This window comes from Chiroxiphia lanceolata, chromosome 2 (assembly GCF_009829145.1).
Source record: "Chiroxiphia lanceolata isolate bChiLan1 chromosome 2, bChiLan1.pri, whole genome shotgun sequence".
NCBI classification, from domain to species: Eukaryota; Metazoa; Chordata; class Aves; order Passeriformes; family Pipridae; genus Chiroxiphia; species Chiroxiphia lanceolata.
Window position 1 is genome coordinate 102,158,978 of NC_045638.1, and position 12,220 is coordinate 102,171,197.

Here is a 12,220-nt window from a genome sequence, read left to right on the forward strand (position 1 = left end):
CTTTAGCTGTTTTACCATTTTTTTCAAATCCTGCTCCTGAAAAAACTTTATCTCTTTCGCTTCCTTCTTAAGATGAAAGAGGAGGAGTTGGTGACTTGGGTCTGTGTTGTCAGTCCAGCATAACTCCCTGTGATCTGCTTCCAGATAGCAGTGAAGTCTTACTGGCTGCTATTGTCTCTCTACCTATGACATATCCCTAGCACTGCTCTCTATAAGCAGGCTTCACATTAAAGGCAGCATAGCTGCAATAAAAATAAAATGACATACCAGCATGTTCTTCCAGTCATTATACCAGGAACTGTGGGGAAAAACCTCCCTGTGGGAGGGAAACTGCAATAGAAAGGCGGGTCCGTGTAGGAGAGAAGTGTGTAAGAGGTTGAAGAAGATGGCCCACAAAGTGTGTGAGATGTAAGGATAACTTCTATGATTTCCTGGAACTTATTTCTGGGGGATCTACAGGTTTTGAGAGCTTGTCTGCCATAGCCATGTGTGTCACCTATTGGCAAATATCCCAGTCCTTACACCTTTTGTGCTAGTCCACAAAAATGCTGACATCTAAAATTTAATTTAGAAGCTCAGAGCTGAGAAAACTGATCATTGGTTTGGATAATTAATATTTGTTGTTAACATGGCACTAGAATGCAGAGCACCTGCCTCCATGCGTACTTCGCCACCTGGGGTGGATGGATTAATTTTTTTTTTTAGAAGAATGCTAAAATAATACTAAAGTGGTGATATGACCTACATTAAGATTAAGGATTACACTGTTAGACCTGCTGTTCAATAGTCTCCCCTCCTGGCCACCCATATGTAATAACAAAAAGCTATAAGACTTTGTAACTACATAATTAAATACTCCTTTGCTTCCCAACAAACCTTTACTCCATCCACTGTCTGGACAGGACGGTTCTCACTGTAAATGTAAGAATGAAGTACTACTGCCCATCAGCGTGGAGTCTGGTCCCTGACCTGTAACGTCAACAGAGTCTAATTTCCTTATGTAAAGCCCTTTGGGTACACGCACGCCCGTGATGATCACTCACGTCAAAGTGCAATAAAGCTCAGCTTTTCTGTGGTCTGTTATCATCAGTGTAGGTGAGCTTATGAAGATAAACCGGTCTGCAGTACAACGACTGCTGCCAACAAGTGAGTTGCATATAAGACAAGAGTTATCTGGAGAGGTGGGAAAGGTAAGAGAGCATGAACTCATAGTGTCCCACATTACAGAGTCCTGAACCAGCAGAAGGTAACAAGAGACCCTGCCTTGTTCAGGACAGAAATCCAACTCCCTCTTTCCTTCTGCCTTAGTGCTTTTTCAGTCAATTTTGTCATACGTTTATTTCCTCAACCCAAGCACTCTACAGCTAAAAACTGGCACTGCTCTCAGAGCAGGTGGATTCAAATGCCATTCATATTCACACCAAACTATAAACTGCTCGTGCCTATCACCAGGATGAGGGGAAATAATCATGCAGAAGACTTGATACATTGAGGCTCTCCTATTCAGCGCTCATAGAACAAGCCCAATGGGCTACTTTGCATCATAAAACTTATGGAGAAGTAAATGCATCCACACAATAATGAGCCATTATGGCTCATCAGAGGCTCAGCTTGCAAAGTCCAAAGTGTACAAACAGAGGCATATAGGACAAATCTGAGCTAAGCACTGTACCCTGCCCTCTGCCTGCACCAATGGTTTACACGTATTTGGTGAATGATTTATAAACCAAAAGATAACAAAGTATAAAACTGTGTCACTGTCTTCACTTTACAAAGGAAACCCTTTCTGAATAATTTGCCATGTCTCTGAAAATGTTTCAAATTTTGGTGTCTGCTCTGCTGTTTACAGGTAAGTGCCTGGCATCCTGTCTCATGTCATTCACTTCTGGCTTGTTAAATAGTCAGCTGGCAAAAACCCCTGTGTCACCACCAGAACAGCACTGATGGAAGAGAATTAACTGGAAATCACTGCAGCAGGGACATATGGGAGAGTGGGTGAGCACAAGATTGCATGGTAAATTCTGTGAAATACAGTTTGATTCTGCTCTTCGTGACTACTTTTGAGCCTTTTACCGCTCAATCCTCATGTATAAGGAGCGAGGATGCATTTCTGACTGAAAGGCATTTTTACAGGATGATTTCCTGAACTGTTAAAATTGTAAAAAGAGCTTAATGCTGTTTCTATGGAATCTTCCCTAAATATTATTCTGATCTCAACATTTACTGTTTACATGAAACAATTTCACATGCATTTATAAGGACCCAAAATGACCTATGTTGTAAGTGATTTCTGGGATGCCTGATTTGAATGGCTTAAGGAGACTACTTTTTTTAAAGCACTCGGGCTGTCTGATCAATGATCCTCCACAGTACCCTGTAACCAGGGCACCTACAATCAAGACTCAACCTATAAAACTGGAACCAGAGGGAAAATGGCTGAGGCAGGGCTGTCACACACTCTTCCCAAAGCAGCGCACACTGGTACAGTCAATGATCAGTGATGCACATGCTGCAAGATTAATTTATTTCTCACTAAATTAGAACAAACAAAGCAGTGACTTGACTTCTCAGGTGATTGCCTGCATCATAGAAAGATGATTCCTCCACATGTATGCATTAAAAGCATTTCTTAGATCTAAGTGCTCCAATACACATGCAGTAAATAAATGATGTGAACAGCTAAGGCAAAATGAGGGAGACAGAATTAGCCAATGATTAATCATGACTTAATGAAAAAGGTATTTTCTGAATTGAGACCGCAGCCAGGTGTAATCGCTCTTTTGGGCCGAATTAGTTTCCTTGTCACATGACCCTGAGTTTTGGCTGCAGTGAAACTCTGTAGGAAGGTAAGGAGTTGGAAAGGGACTTTCTCTCTCCTGCAAGATAGAGCTAACCTAGAAACCTTCTTTTCCCGTTATTTGTGCTTCCTGATCTTCTATGCACCTGAACTTGGACCATTCCTGGGTACTTATCTATCTTGAACTTCACCTCCTTTCCATCATGACACAGTGTCACCTGAAGCCACGCTGGGAGTACAGCAGCTTGCTGCTCTTCCTTTTGAAAGACTTTGTTAGGAAAGACAAGAGACATAAGGCAGATTAAAGTAGCCTTGTTTTCCCTCTTTGCCAGGTTCCTATTCTTCAAAAGGCAGGAAGAATTACTTATTACTGATTTTTAATGAACTCTCAAAAGTTTCATTGATCACAAACAGTTCCGTTTTTCATTAACTGTGAATCCTTTCGGCAACAATAAGAATCTGACTCTTCATCATACCCTCAACTCAGCTTTTGTAAATCACTCCTCATAGTAAAACACAGTCACATCTCTGGAAATAGGCTTTCTGGACCTTTTCCTTTAGCCTCTGCAGAGTGCAGCAGCAAGGGAGAGAGTACAAGGGTGATCTCTTGGCACTGGGATAATAACTAAAGTCTCTTGGATGTCTGATGGGGGTGTCTTGCCCATTCATTCAAGGTTAAACTGATAGCCACATATGGGTTTAGAAAGGAAATTTCAACAGGACCCACTGAGTAGACCAATGCTTTTTCTAATATATTTTGCTGCAGTTAAAGTAGTTCCTTCCTTAGGATTATCTAGGATTTTTGCCAAATTGCCTTGTTATTTACCCATATGTGACAACTTTCCTGACCCCTGGCATCACACCAAAACTATGTTCAATAGTTAATTCTGCTTTAAGGGTTTGTAACTTGTCTGCCTTTGCTGACAAGGGAATGAGGCTGATGCTGTAGCTCTAACGACTGTTAAATGACTGAGCTCTCATCTCTTGAACCATAGAGCTCTCATAGAGCTCTTGTGTCCTGTAATGTAAAATTACAATTGTCAAAGAATAAAATCTACTTTACCTCAAGCTTTGAAAATAAACAGATGAGACCAAAATTTCAAAGACTGGATGATATGAACAGTGTTGAAGCTCTTAAAAATCAGTGACTTTAAATCAGTAGATATTAGCAAATCTGACTGATTTAATTCTATTCTAAGGCCTGTTAACTGTGGGGTACAAAGCCAACCTACATACACACATTTCTTTTTTAACATTTGAAAAAGCAATATGCAGGTGTTAGACTTAAATGTAATTGCACTTTTCTACTGAAAACAAGGTGGTCCAAAAGTCTATCCCTTCTGCAATCCAGCTATATATGCAAAGTGCTGACAGAGAACCACATCTTGATTTCCATGAAGTGCCACATAACGTGAAGAAATACTTGAGTGAGGAGAAAACCAGCTAATTCCACACCTGTTTTTCAGCACTTGCGCTGTTGTGCTGTGATATTCTGAGTCCTCATCCCAAGTTCTGTGGTCTGACTTTGTGAATTTAAATTTAGAAACTTAGATAGCTGAAGAATGAAGGGGAGGTGGTTCATTTTGCCCCATGACTAACCTTAAGAAACACACCTGAGCTGCAGCATTTGATTTACTTTTTCAAAGTTCCCAACACGTCAGCTCCTGCCACCTCAGCAAGGTTGAAGTTTAGCTCTGTCCAAGTTTAGTCTCTGTCCAAGCTCTGTCCTAAAGTGCTGATAAGGCTGGCAGCCTTAGCCCCATGGGCTGACATTTTGAGCAGTCACCTAAGCCGATAATAAGAAGAGTTATGAGACTAAAAGAATAGGAGCCAGAACAATTGCAAACTTTTGACATTTAAATCCATTGATATTAATTTCAGCAATAGATTTTCAGGTTGTCAGAAACTTGCAATAGTCTTCAGAAACCAGGGAGAAACAAGTAGTCTCAGTTTATATAACAATGTGCACAGAGAGTAACTGAACTGCTGCTAAATAATTGTCACTTTTTTTTTTTTTAAATATCACAGCAAATCAGAGATAAACCTCTTTTCCCTGTGATAGATGCACACTAGTGGTAAATTTTGGTCCTAAGCCTTGAGATTGCTTCTCACCACTTATAAAAGACTGCTAGATAAAAAAGTTTCTCGGGTGGGGAGGAGAAACATAAGTATATCCTATACTAAAGCAAGTTTAAAGGATTGTCCTATCATTTAACTTCACCATTAGATGTGTAAATAACGGCTTGCCTGTTCTCCCCAGACTGCTAAACACACAAGGGCTCATGCTGCTTAGCTTTTAAAAAAGAAAAGGTATATCAATTAAATAGGCCCCTAAGCAGGAAAATATGTCAAAATTTAATCTCATACTCACCTTTTTGACTGTGTGATGAAGTAGATCATTGTACATCCAGCTAATAGAAATGGGTGTCTTCCTGTGAAGATTTTCTGTTTGCATCCAGCTAAATATCTTGCTTTCTAGAAACCTATCCTTGCACAAGACAGTTATGCTTCCATTTGAGTCTAGTATGAAGAGATTTTAATGCACAATTATTTAAGATCTATCCAGGTTGATTTTATATTTTAAGTACAGTTTGCTTGCTATACTGTAATATTTTTTATTTTGACATTCCAAATATGCCTTTTCATAATCAGTTTTGCTTTTCATAATCAGTTTTTATGGTCAATGCTGAATAAACGTTTTCTTCTTTTGACAAAGATGCCAAGGTTCTACCACCATCTCCCTTCTCTCAAGTTTAGTCTCAGATCACAGTAATCCAAAATTAGATACTCAGAAGGCACTGTAGCAGAAATGATTACTAATAGTTTTCCCTCTGGACAATCTCTTTAGGTGTGCAGGATAGACAAAACTATCTGCTGAAGGCAATAATTACATGAGCTAAGCATCTGCTTGCTAAAACCAGCCAATTTTTCTATAATTTGCTTTTCATATGAGAACACTGAATGAATCTTCAAGAGATGATAAAAGGAAACATTCTAACTGGTAACAGCTGATACAACCTCTGCAATAGTTCACCCTCCACACACCTTCCTCCTGTTTTCCCACTGGGCCATTTACCCCTAAATGTGCTTTTCAAATAACATATTTATCTAAGAGAAAAGAGGGAAAATGGTATTGAATAAAAACATTAACTTACAATATGTCTGATTGCTTTTCACAGTGAGTTAACTGTTTCAGAACAATTTGAAATTCTTCATCTTTTTGGGGTTCAACTTCATGCACTGTGAGCCATTTCATTAACATTACCCACCTGCTCCTAACTCCCTCTAGTCTCACATCCAGATGCTCTGAGATTCTATTCTCCTTGTTTGTGTGCTAATCTTCTACAAGACAGAGAGCTGCAGTCCTTCTTGAATAGTCTGTGTTTATAAAACACCGACCCGAGCAACAAACTCTTCCACAATATTTTACTAAGATGTTCAAAAGCCGGGGAAAAATTACACCCAGTCCAAGGAACTTAAACAAGACATAGGTTATTTGATGAAGACTATGCACTGTATTCAGAGGGGCTACTCAGATGGGGACATCTGATCTGATGCCCCCAGGTCTGCATTAGAGCTCTGCCAGAACACAAGCAAACGTGCAACCCTGTTTGTCCATGCAGCCAGAGGGAAAGACCAGCAGAGCTATTTCTGGTTTCACTGTAAATGGTCTCACTAGAGTTTTTCTGTAGGTGAATGAATTTTGCCCTGTTCAGAGTCTTATAATGAGTTTTACAGTAAGATGAAGAGAGAATGAGCTAAACCTGAAGGATTAGCTGAATATAAAGGCACTTACCTCATTTCTTCTGGTACTTGTGCATCTTTGGAGCGCCCCAGCAGCTGGGGACTGCTCACAGGTGCTAAATGCGAGAAGTGAAAGGAGATGAGCCTGCCACTAGAGGAGCACAAGGACTGGGTGTCAACAGTGACAAGAGAAGCCAAGAGCAGAGCTGACACACCTGCCTCTCTTCAGAGCAGGCAAGTGCACTTTAATCAAAGGGAATACTCAGCATAGTTGGGAACGGCATTTCTCACTGGATACAGGTGCAGCCAGAGCAGACTATTAAAAACTGAAAGATAATAATACCCTTAAGATACAGAGCTCTGCAGCACAGTAGTGAAGACAACACCTCACTGTCCCATCAGTGGAATTACAAGCTCATTTTTTGAAGATGCTGGCAATGAGGAAAAGAAACACAAGAAGAAGAGCTGCTTAAGGTTCTTTTTTTTTTCCAGTTTACTTTAAATCTAGAAGGCCAGAGCACACACTGGTGATAAAATTTAATGTTTAATGGCCCTTACTAACTATATAGACATTTAAACAAAAGTAGAAGCCTGTTACTGAGCCAATTTCTGATCCCAGTTCAGTTATGTCAGTCCAGAAATGCAATAATGAGCTCACAAAATATTTAATATTAAAAAAAAAATCCCAAAGTCACAATTCACTAAAGAGAAGTTAACAGATCATAGATTTTTCTATTGGAAAATAGTAAATTGCCAGAGAAATATTGAAATTGGCACAAGCTTAGTTTTCTCTTGTGCAGCTCTGGAATAGAAGTATAGCAGCTTAATAGACATATGCATGAAATATATTTTCCTCTTCCCCAGGCCAAAATCTTGTTTTCTGAAGTACAGAAATAGCTATTCCTCTGTTCCCTAAGGGAGAGAGCAGTTCACACATGAGTCTTCACACCAAATGTCTGAACTTACTTTTTTCCGTGGAATTGGTAACATTTTTGAACATGGTATTCCTTGAAAACTTCCTAACCTAAAACTTCTACCTCCAGTTTATGATTATAGTAACTTGGAATATGAGGAAACCGAAGTAGGAAGGAACTACTGGGTCTCTCATTGCTTGCTAAGTAAATTTTCTAAAGTACCATTTGATGTCTGTTAAGAGTGAAGATGGCAAACACATTCCTTTCCTTTTTTTTGTTTTTGTTCATTACTGCATAATCAAGCTTTTCCCTGTCTTCTTTTATAGTAATTTTGGCATTGACAACAAACAAAGGAAAGGAGAACAGCAAACTCTCTAGTTTACATATCTTCTACCTTTATGGATTCAGCATACATTTTCTTCTATTTAAAAAACTAATGAGCAATGATATTGTGGGTGATCAGGAAAGCCAGCAATAATTACAAGTGAACTGGATTCAGCTGATCACTGCACGGGAAAGCAGACATTTGACTTCCTCAGTTAGATTTTCCCCATAGAAACTCAGAAATAAGGTCATTAGAGAACTGTGAGTGAGGTGATAGCTTGCCCTGCTGAGCTCCTATGGTAAGACCTAATAGACAGGAGTACAAGTTCTTGGCCCATCTGTACCAACTATGTGCAGGTCACCCCCGGGTATCCATTTAAAACTTCACTAAATTGGAGCAGAGCTGTTTACAGACAGTGGTCTCAGCTTGGCTGAGGTATCGAGCTCCAACTTAATCATGGTTAATTAAAAAATGATTTGAATTGATATGCTATTTGAACCAGTTTAGCCCCAAGTTAAGTTACGTCTCAAACACACAAGAATAAAAAAAAAAGATTTTTCCTGTACCAGGACCTTTCATATGAAGCTGACAAGGAATTCAAACCTTTTTCTTGGGCAGAATGGTTATTTCAGAAAGATCTGCAAGAAGTACTTCTGCATCTATGGTGACTTCAGAAGCTGTCTGAAGCAATGCTATAACAAGATTAGAATTGCAATACCTTCTGTTTATAAAGTAATTTCCATGTATGCAATTTCTATGCTGATACTAGTAAGAATAAATACTATATATAAGCCAGGAGGTTTAGAAACTGTAGTTAAATTCATAGGTAGGTTTAGAGTTCTTTTAAAAAACTTTAGGCTTCTCAGCATACCTGAGACTATTGCAATTCCAGTCTAAGAGGATTTTTTGTCACAAAATCTTGTCTTAAAAATCAATTAACGTCTTAGTTAGACTGTAACTTTATTTACTTTGGATTCAACAGCAAAATAATGATTTAGAGTACCTGTTTTGGTAACTTCAGGCCTAAAAAAAAAAGTTTCTTTCTGAGAACCTAAGGTAGGACCATCTTTGATTTCTATTAAATAAACTACAGGTCCAAACCCATGTACTTTGGATATAAGCATGTTTTTTGAAGTGCACATTCTAAAATATTTTTATAATATTACAAATTTTTCTCAGCTTCTGTTTCAGGTGTCCTTGGAGCACCTTTTCTGACAGAAGAATCAGCAAATCAATTCATTCGACTTAAACGACACATACCATATTCTCAGAGCTCCTGGGACCCAAGCAGCAGCCAGAATTCATGGGCATACACTGTGGCTGAACAGGTATTTTCTTCCGTCATCTTTCAGCATCTATTAAAAAAAAGAAAGTACAGGTGTGGACTCAACACGCCACATAAATCCTTTGGGGCGAAAGAGGAAATTTGTCTGATTTATCAACACAGGGAAGGTTGTCTGTAACTCCTGTCTGCTCACTAATCCCACACTGCATTTATTGAGTATCGAAGCTGAGAATATTCTTTCCTGTTTTTATCTACTTCAGATTAGTGAATCATGGGCAGCTTTGAGGGACACAGCGCAGTACTACATGGACTTGAACCCTCTTGCCTTCAATCCTTCGATATCCAAGTACGATGGGGTTTCTCAACAGAGCATTTCATAGGCTTGGAGTGTATGTATGTACCTAAGTAAGTAAAACTGACCCATATAACAGTTCTGGCAATTGGTTTATGGTGTCATAATGACACATTAAAAGACCCAATTATAAGAGGTGTCCTGAAAAATTAAAGAGGATTTGTTTTTACTGTCCAAGTTTAATAGTTATTTAAATGCAGTCATTTTTATTGTGACAGGTTCTTTTTTAATTACGCTTTGGAGAACTCAGTAAAAGCTTAAAGAGTATATATCCTTTTAAAAGTCCACAGAAGCTAAACTGCCTCAATATAGTTGATTTAAAAAACAGACAGAAAGCAATTCCTGAGGAGAAAAATAAAAGATAAAAACTTCCATCTATTCCAGTAACAAAACTGTATTCAGTGTAGAATAAAACCTCGGCAGAACAAAAAGAGAACTAGACATAGCAGTTGGTAAAAGCAGTATTTATAGATCCGCACAAGAGTACACGAAGCGTCTCAAACTGTCACAGAAAAATTGTTTAGGACTGTGCTAAAATTGTACACATTTTTGGGACAAAATCTTGTCAGATTTAAGGAACAATTACTAGATGATTCAGCTGGACAAGTGTGAGGTAGAATACACACATTATTCCCGTAGAACACTTTTCATATGAAGATACTGCAGTCCCTTGAAATGGACAAGAGTGGGTAGAACTAAACTCACACAGTTTCAGTGCTTAAAATACTTGTTCAGACAGCAATCTGATCACTGACTGAAACCACCAATGGGAAAACAGGTAAACTTCTCATAATATACTTTGAATTGAATATGGTTTAAATTTAATTGACTTAAAAGTAACATTCTTTTTGAAAGTGAGTTTCTTTTTGAAATGTGGCTTTTGAAAAGATTTTTTTTTTAAATAAGATAAGAATTTTATTTGGAGAGTCTCAGACTGAGCTTTACAGGACTGTTCTGCCTAAAAGGTGACACGAGTTTCATTCACTCTGTGCAGAAGCAAAGTAGGAAAGAATAGCTGGAAGCCATGATTTCCCTACCCTCCTGCTAAACCTCGGGCAACTGGAAGGAAGAACCAGATTATTCTCTTATCATTTCTAATACTGACATGGGTGGCAGCTTTCTTGGATAGCAGCACTCACTTCTGCCTTATGAAAGATCTGAAATTACCTGAGGACACTTTACTTAGTTTTCTGGAAAAAAAACCACTGTCTTTTCCATCAGAAAAATTATTCAGATAGAAAACACCTAATTGTGTATAATTATTAGTTGTTGGATACATGTGTCTGAAGGCTGTGATCACAGCAGCTGCCAGGCATACTCCAAGATGAGTTGTGCCTCCAGAATGATAATCCTAATGATGGCCATATGACAGGATTAAAACCAGTTTACAGAAACACATTCACAGGCACTCCCACCGAAGCATGTTTATGATTTCAAAGCAAGCCTAGTTAATTCCCAGACTGAAATAAATTTTCCAGTGCTAATGTGACAGAAATTGGCATCCAGAGTTTTTATGAAGGCATATAGCAGCAAAGACATCAAGCTGGAAGTTACAAAAAACATTACGGATAAAGTAGAACAATTCTTTTTAACCTTATTGTTCCTGATTAGTGATAATTCTGAGATGGCAAGCCTATACAGCATATGCAGGAATCTGGTTCTGTACTTCCAGAAGAAAACATTTGCAAAAGCATACAAATCTGAAGAGTGCAGCTGTTGATAGGATCTTTAAATTAATTTTGCGATTTTTTTTCTAAAAGCAATTTATTCCATCTTTTCTAGTGACAACATCCCATCTTATGTGGACCTGCTACAATAGTCTGGGATTCACCTCCACCAACAGACAAGGACAAGCTATTAAATCCTACGTCTTGTATTTGGCCATGTTAGGATATGGCATGTTATGTATTTGCCGTTATGTATTTGATAAGATGACTTTATCTCACCCAACTGTCTAAACCCAAAATTAATACACTAATTCTCTGCATAAATGTTACATATTTTATATTCATAAATAGAACTAAGATCTAACTCGTGGTAAATTGAATAAGAAGTTTAACAAAAACAATAATGAACTTTTAGCAGATTGAGTTTAAAAAAATACAGTGTTTTCAGGTAAAACATTTTTTTTGACTAAACAGTTGTTCTGAAATGTACATTCCTGCTTCTGTGACTGAAAACCACATATTTATTTCTCAGTATTTCCTTTAGCTACATTTCTGAGAGGCAAGTAAGAAATGAAAATCAGTCATTTTGGGTGGGTAAGAGATGTAGAGCACGTGTGCTTCATGTACAGTTCTGTACTTCAGGTGCATTTCTGTTTTTTCAAGTACTGGGGTCAAATTAATAGTAGGAAGTGTAGTATACATCCATTCATGTCCATGCTCTGCTTTCCTTATTTAAACTTCTGTACTTGGTCTTGAATTCCCAAACCAGCTGAATCCACAGCTACTACTGTGAGCTGGTTTTTTTCTTACTCCTTGCAGTTAGGAATTCATGGAAACATTCACTACTCCTTTTCTAGAAAAAATGGTGATGACAAATGTTCTTTTTGCCAAGTTCTTGAGTTTGGAACTTTCCTGGCTCCTATTAATTATTGTACCTTATTTAAGAACATCTTTGAATAAAGGATTGGGCTGCCATATTTCTTTTGTGTGTTATTAATATCTTGGTAACAACTAAAAGCTTTTTCCACCCTGGTCAAAATTTCTCCATAAACAAGGAAGACCTGTTGGGTAAAGCAAGGTGTACGGTAACCTTAACAGGGTAGGTGAAGGAAGGCAATTTTTGCTTACTTTTTACC

The 12,220-nt window shown here is 38.2% G+C and overlaps 1 protein-coding gene across 1 annotated transcript; it reads left to right on the forward strand.

Annotated features, from left to right (window-relative positions):
• Positions 1-1,719: 1,719 nt before the first annotated feature.
• C2H3orf85 (chromosome 2 C3orf85 homolog) lies at positions 1,720-11,940 on the forward strand. Its single transcript, XM_032680596.1, has 4 exons — positions 1,720-1,849; positions 8,972-9,108; positions 9,326-9,470; positions 11,200-11,940. The coding sequence occupies exons 1-3, from the start codon at positions 1,801-1,803 to the stop codon at positions 9,443-9,445; spliced, it is 306 nt and encodes a 101-aa protein (XP_032536487.1). The 5' UTR covers positions 1,720-1,800; the 3' UTR covers positions 9,446-9,470; positions 11,200-11,940.
• The last annotated feature ends 280 nt before the right edge of the window (positions 11,941-12,220 follow it).

Bases quoted from the DNA above. Each gene is read 5' to 3' on its own strand.
- C2H3orf85 (XM_032680596.1), top strand. From the start codon at position 1,801: ATGTCTCTGAAAATGTTTCAAATTTTGGTGTCTGCTCTGCTGTTTACA. The intron at 1,850-8,971 runs GTAAGTGCCTGG...CTTCTGTTTCAG, and splicing joins GTCTGCTCTGCTGTTTACAG to GTGTCCTTGGAGCACCTTTT. The intron at 9,109-9,325 runs GTATTTTCTTCC...TATCTACTTCAG, and splicing joins CATACACTGTGGCTGAACAG to ATTAGTGAATCATGGGCAGC.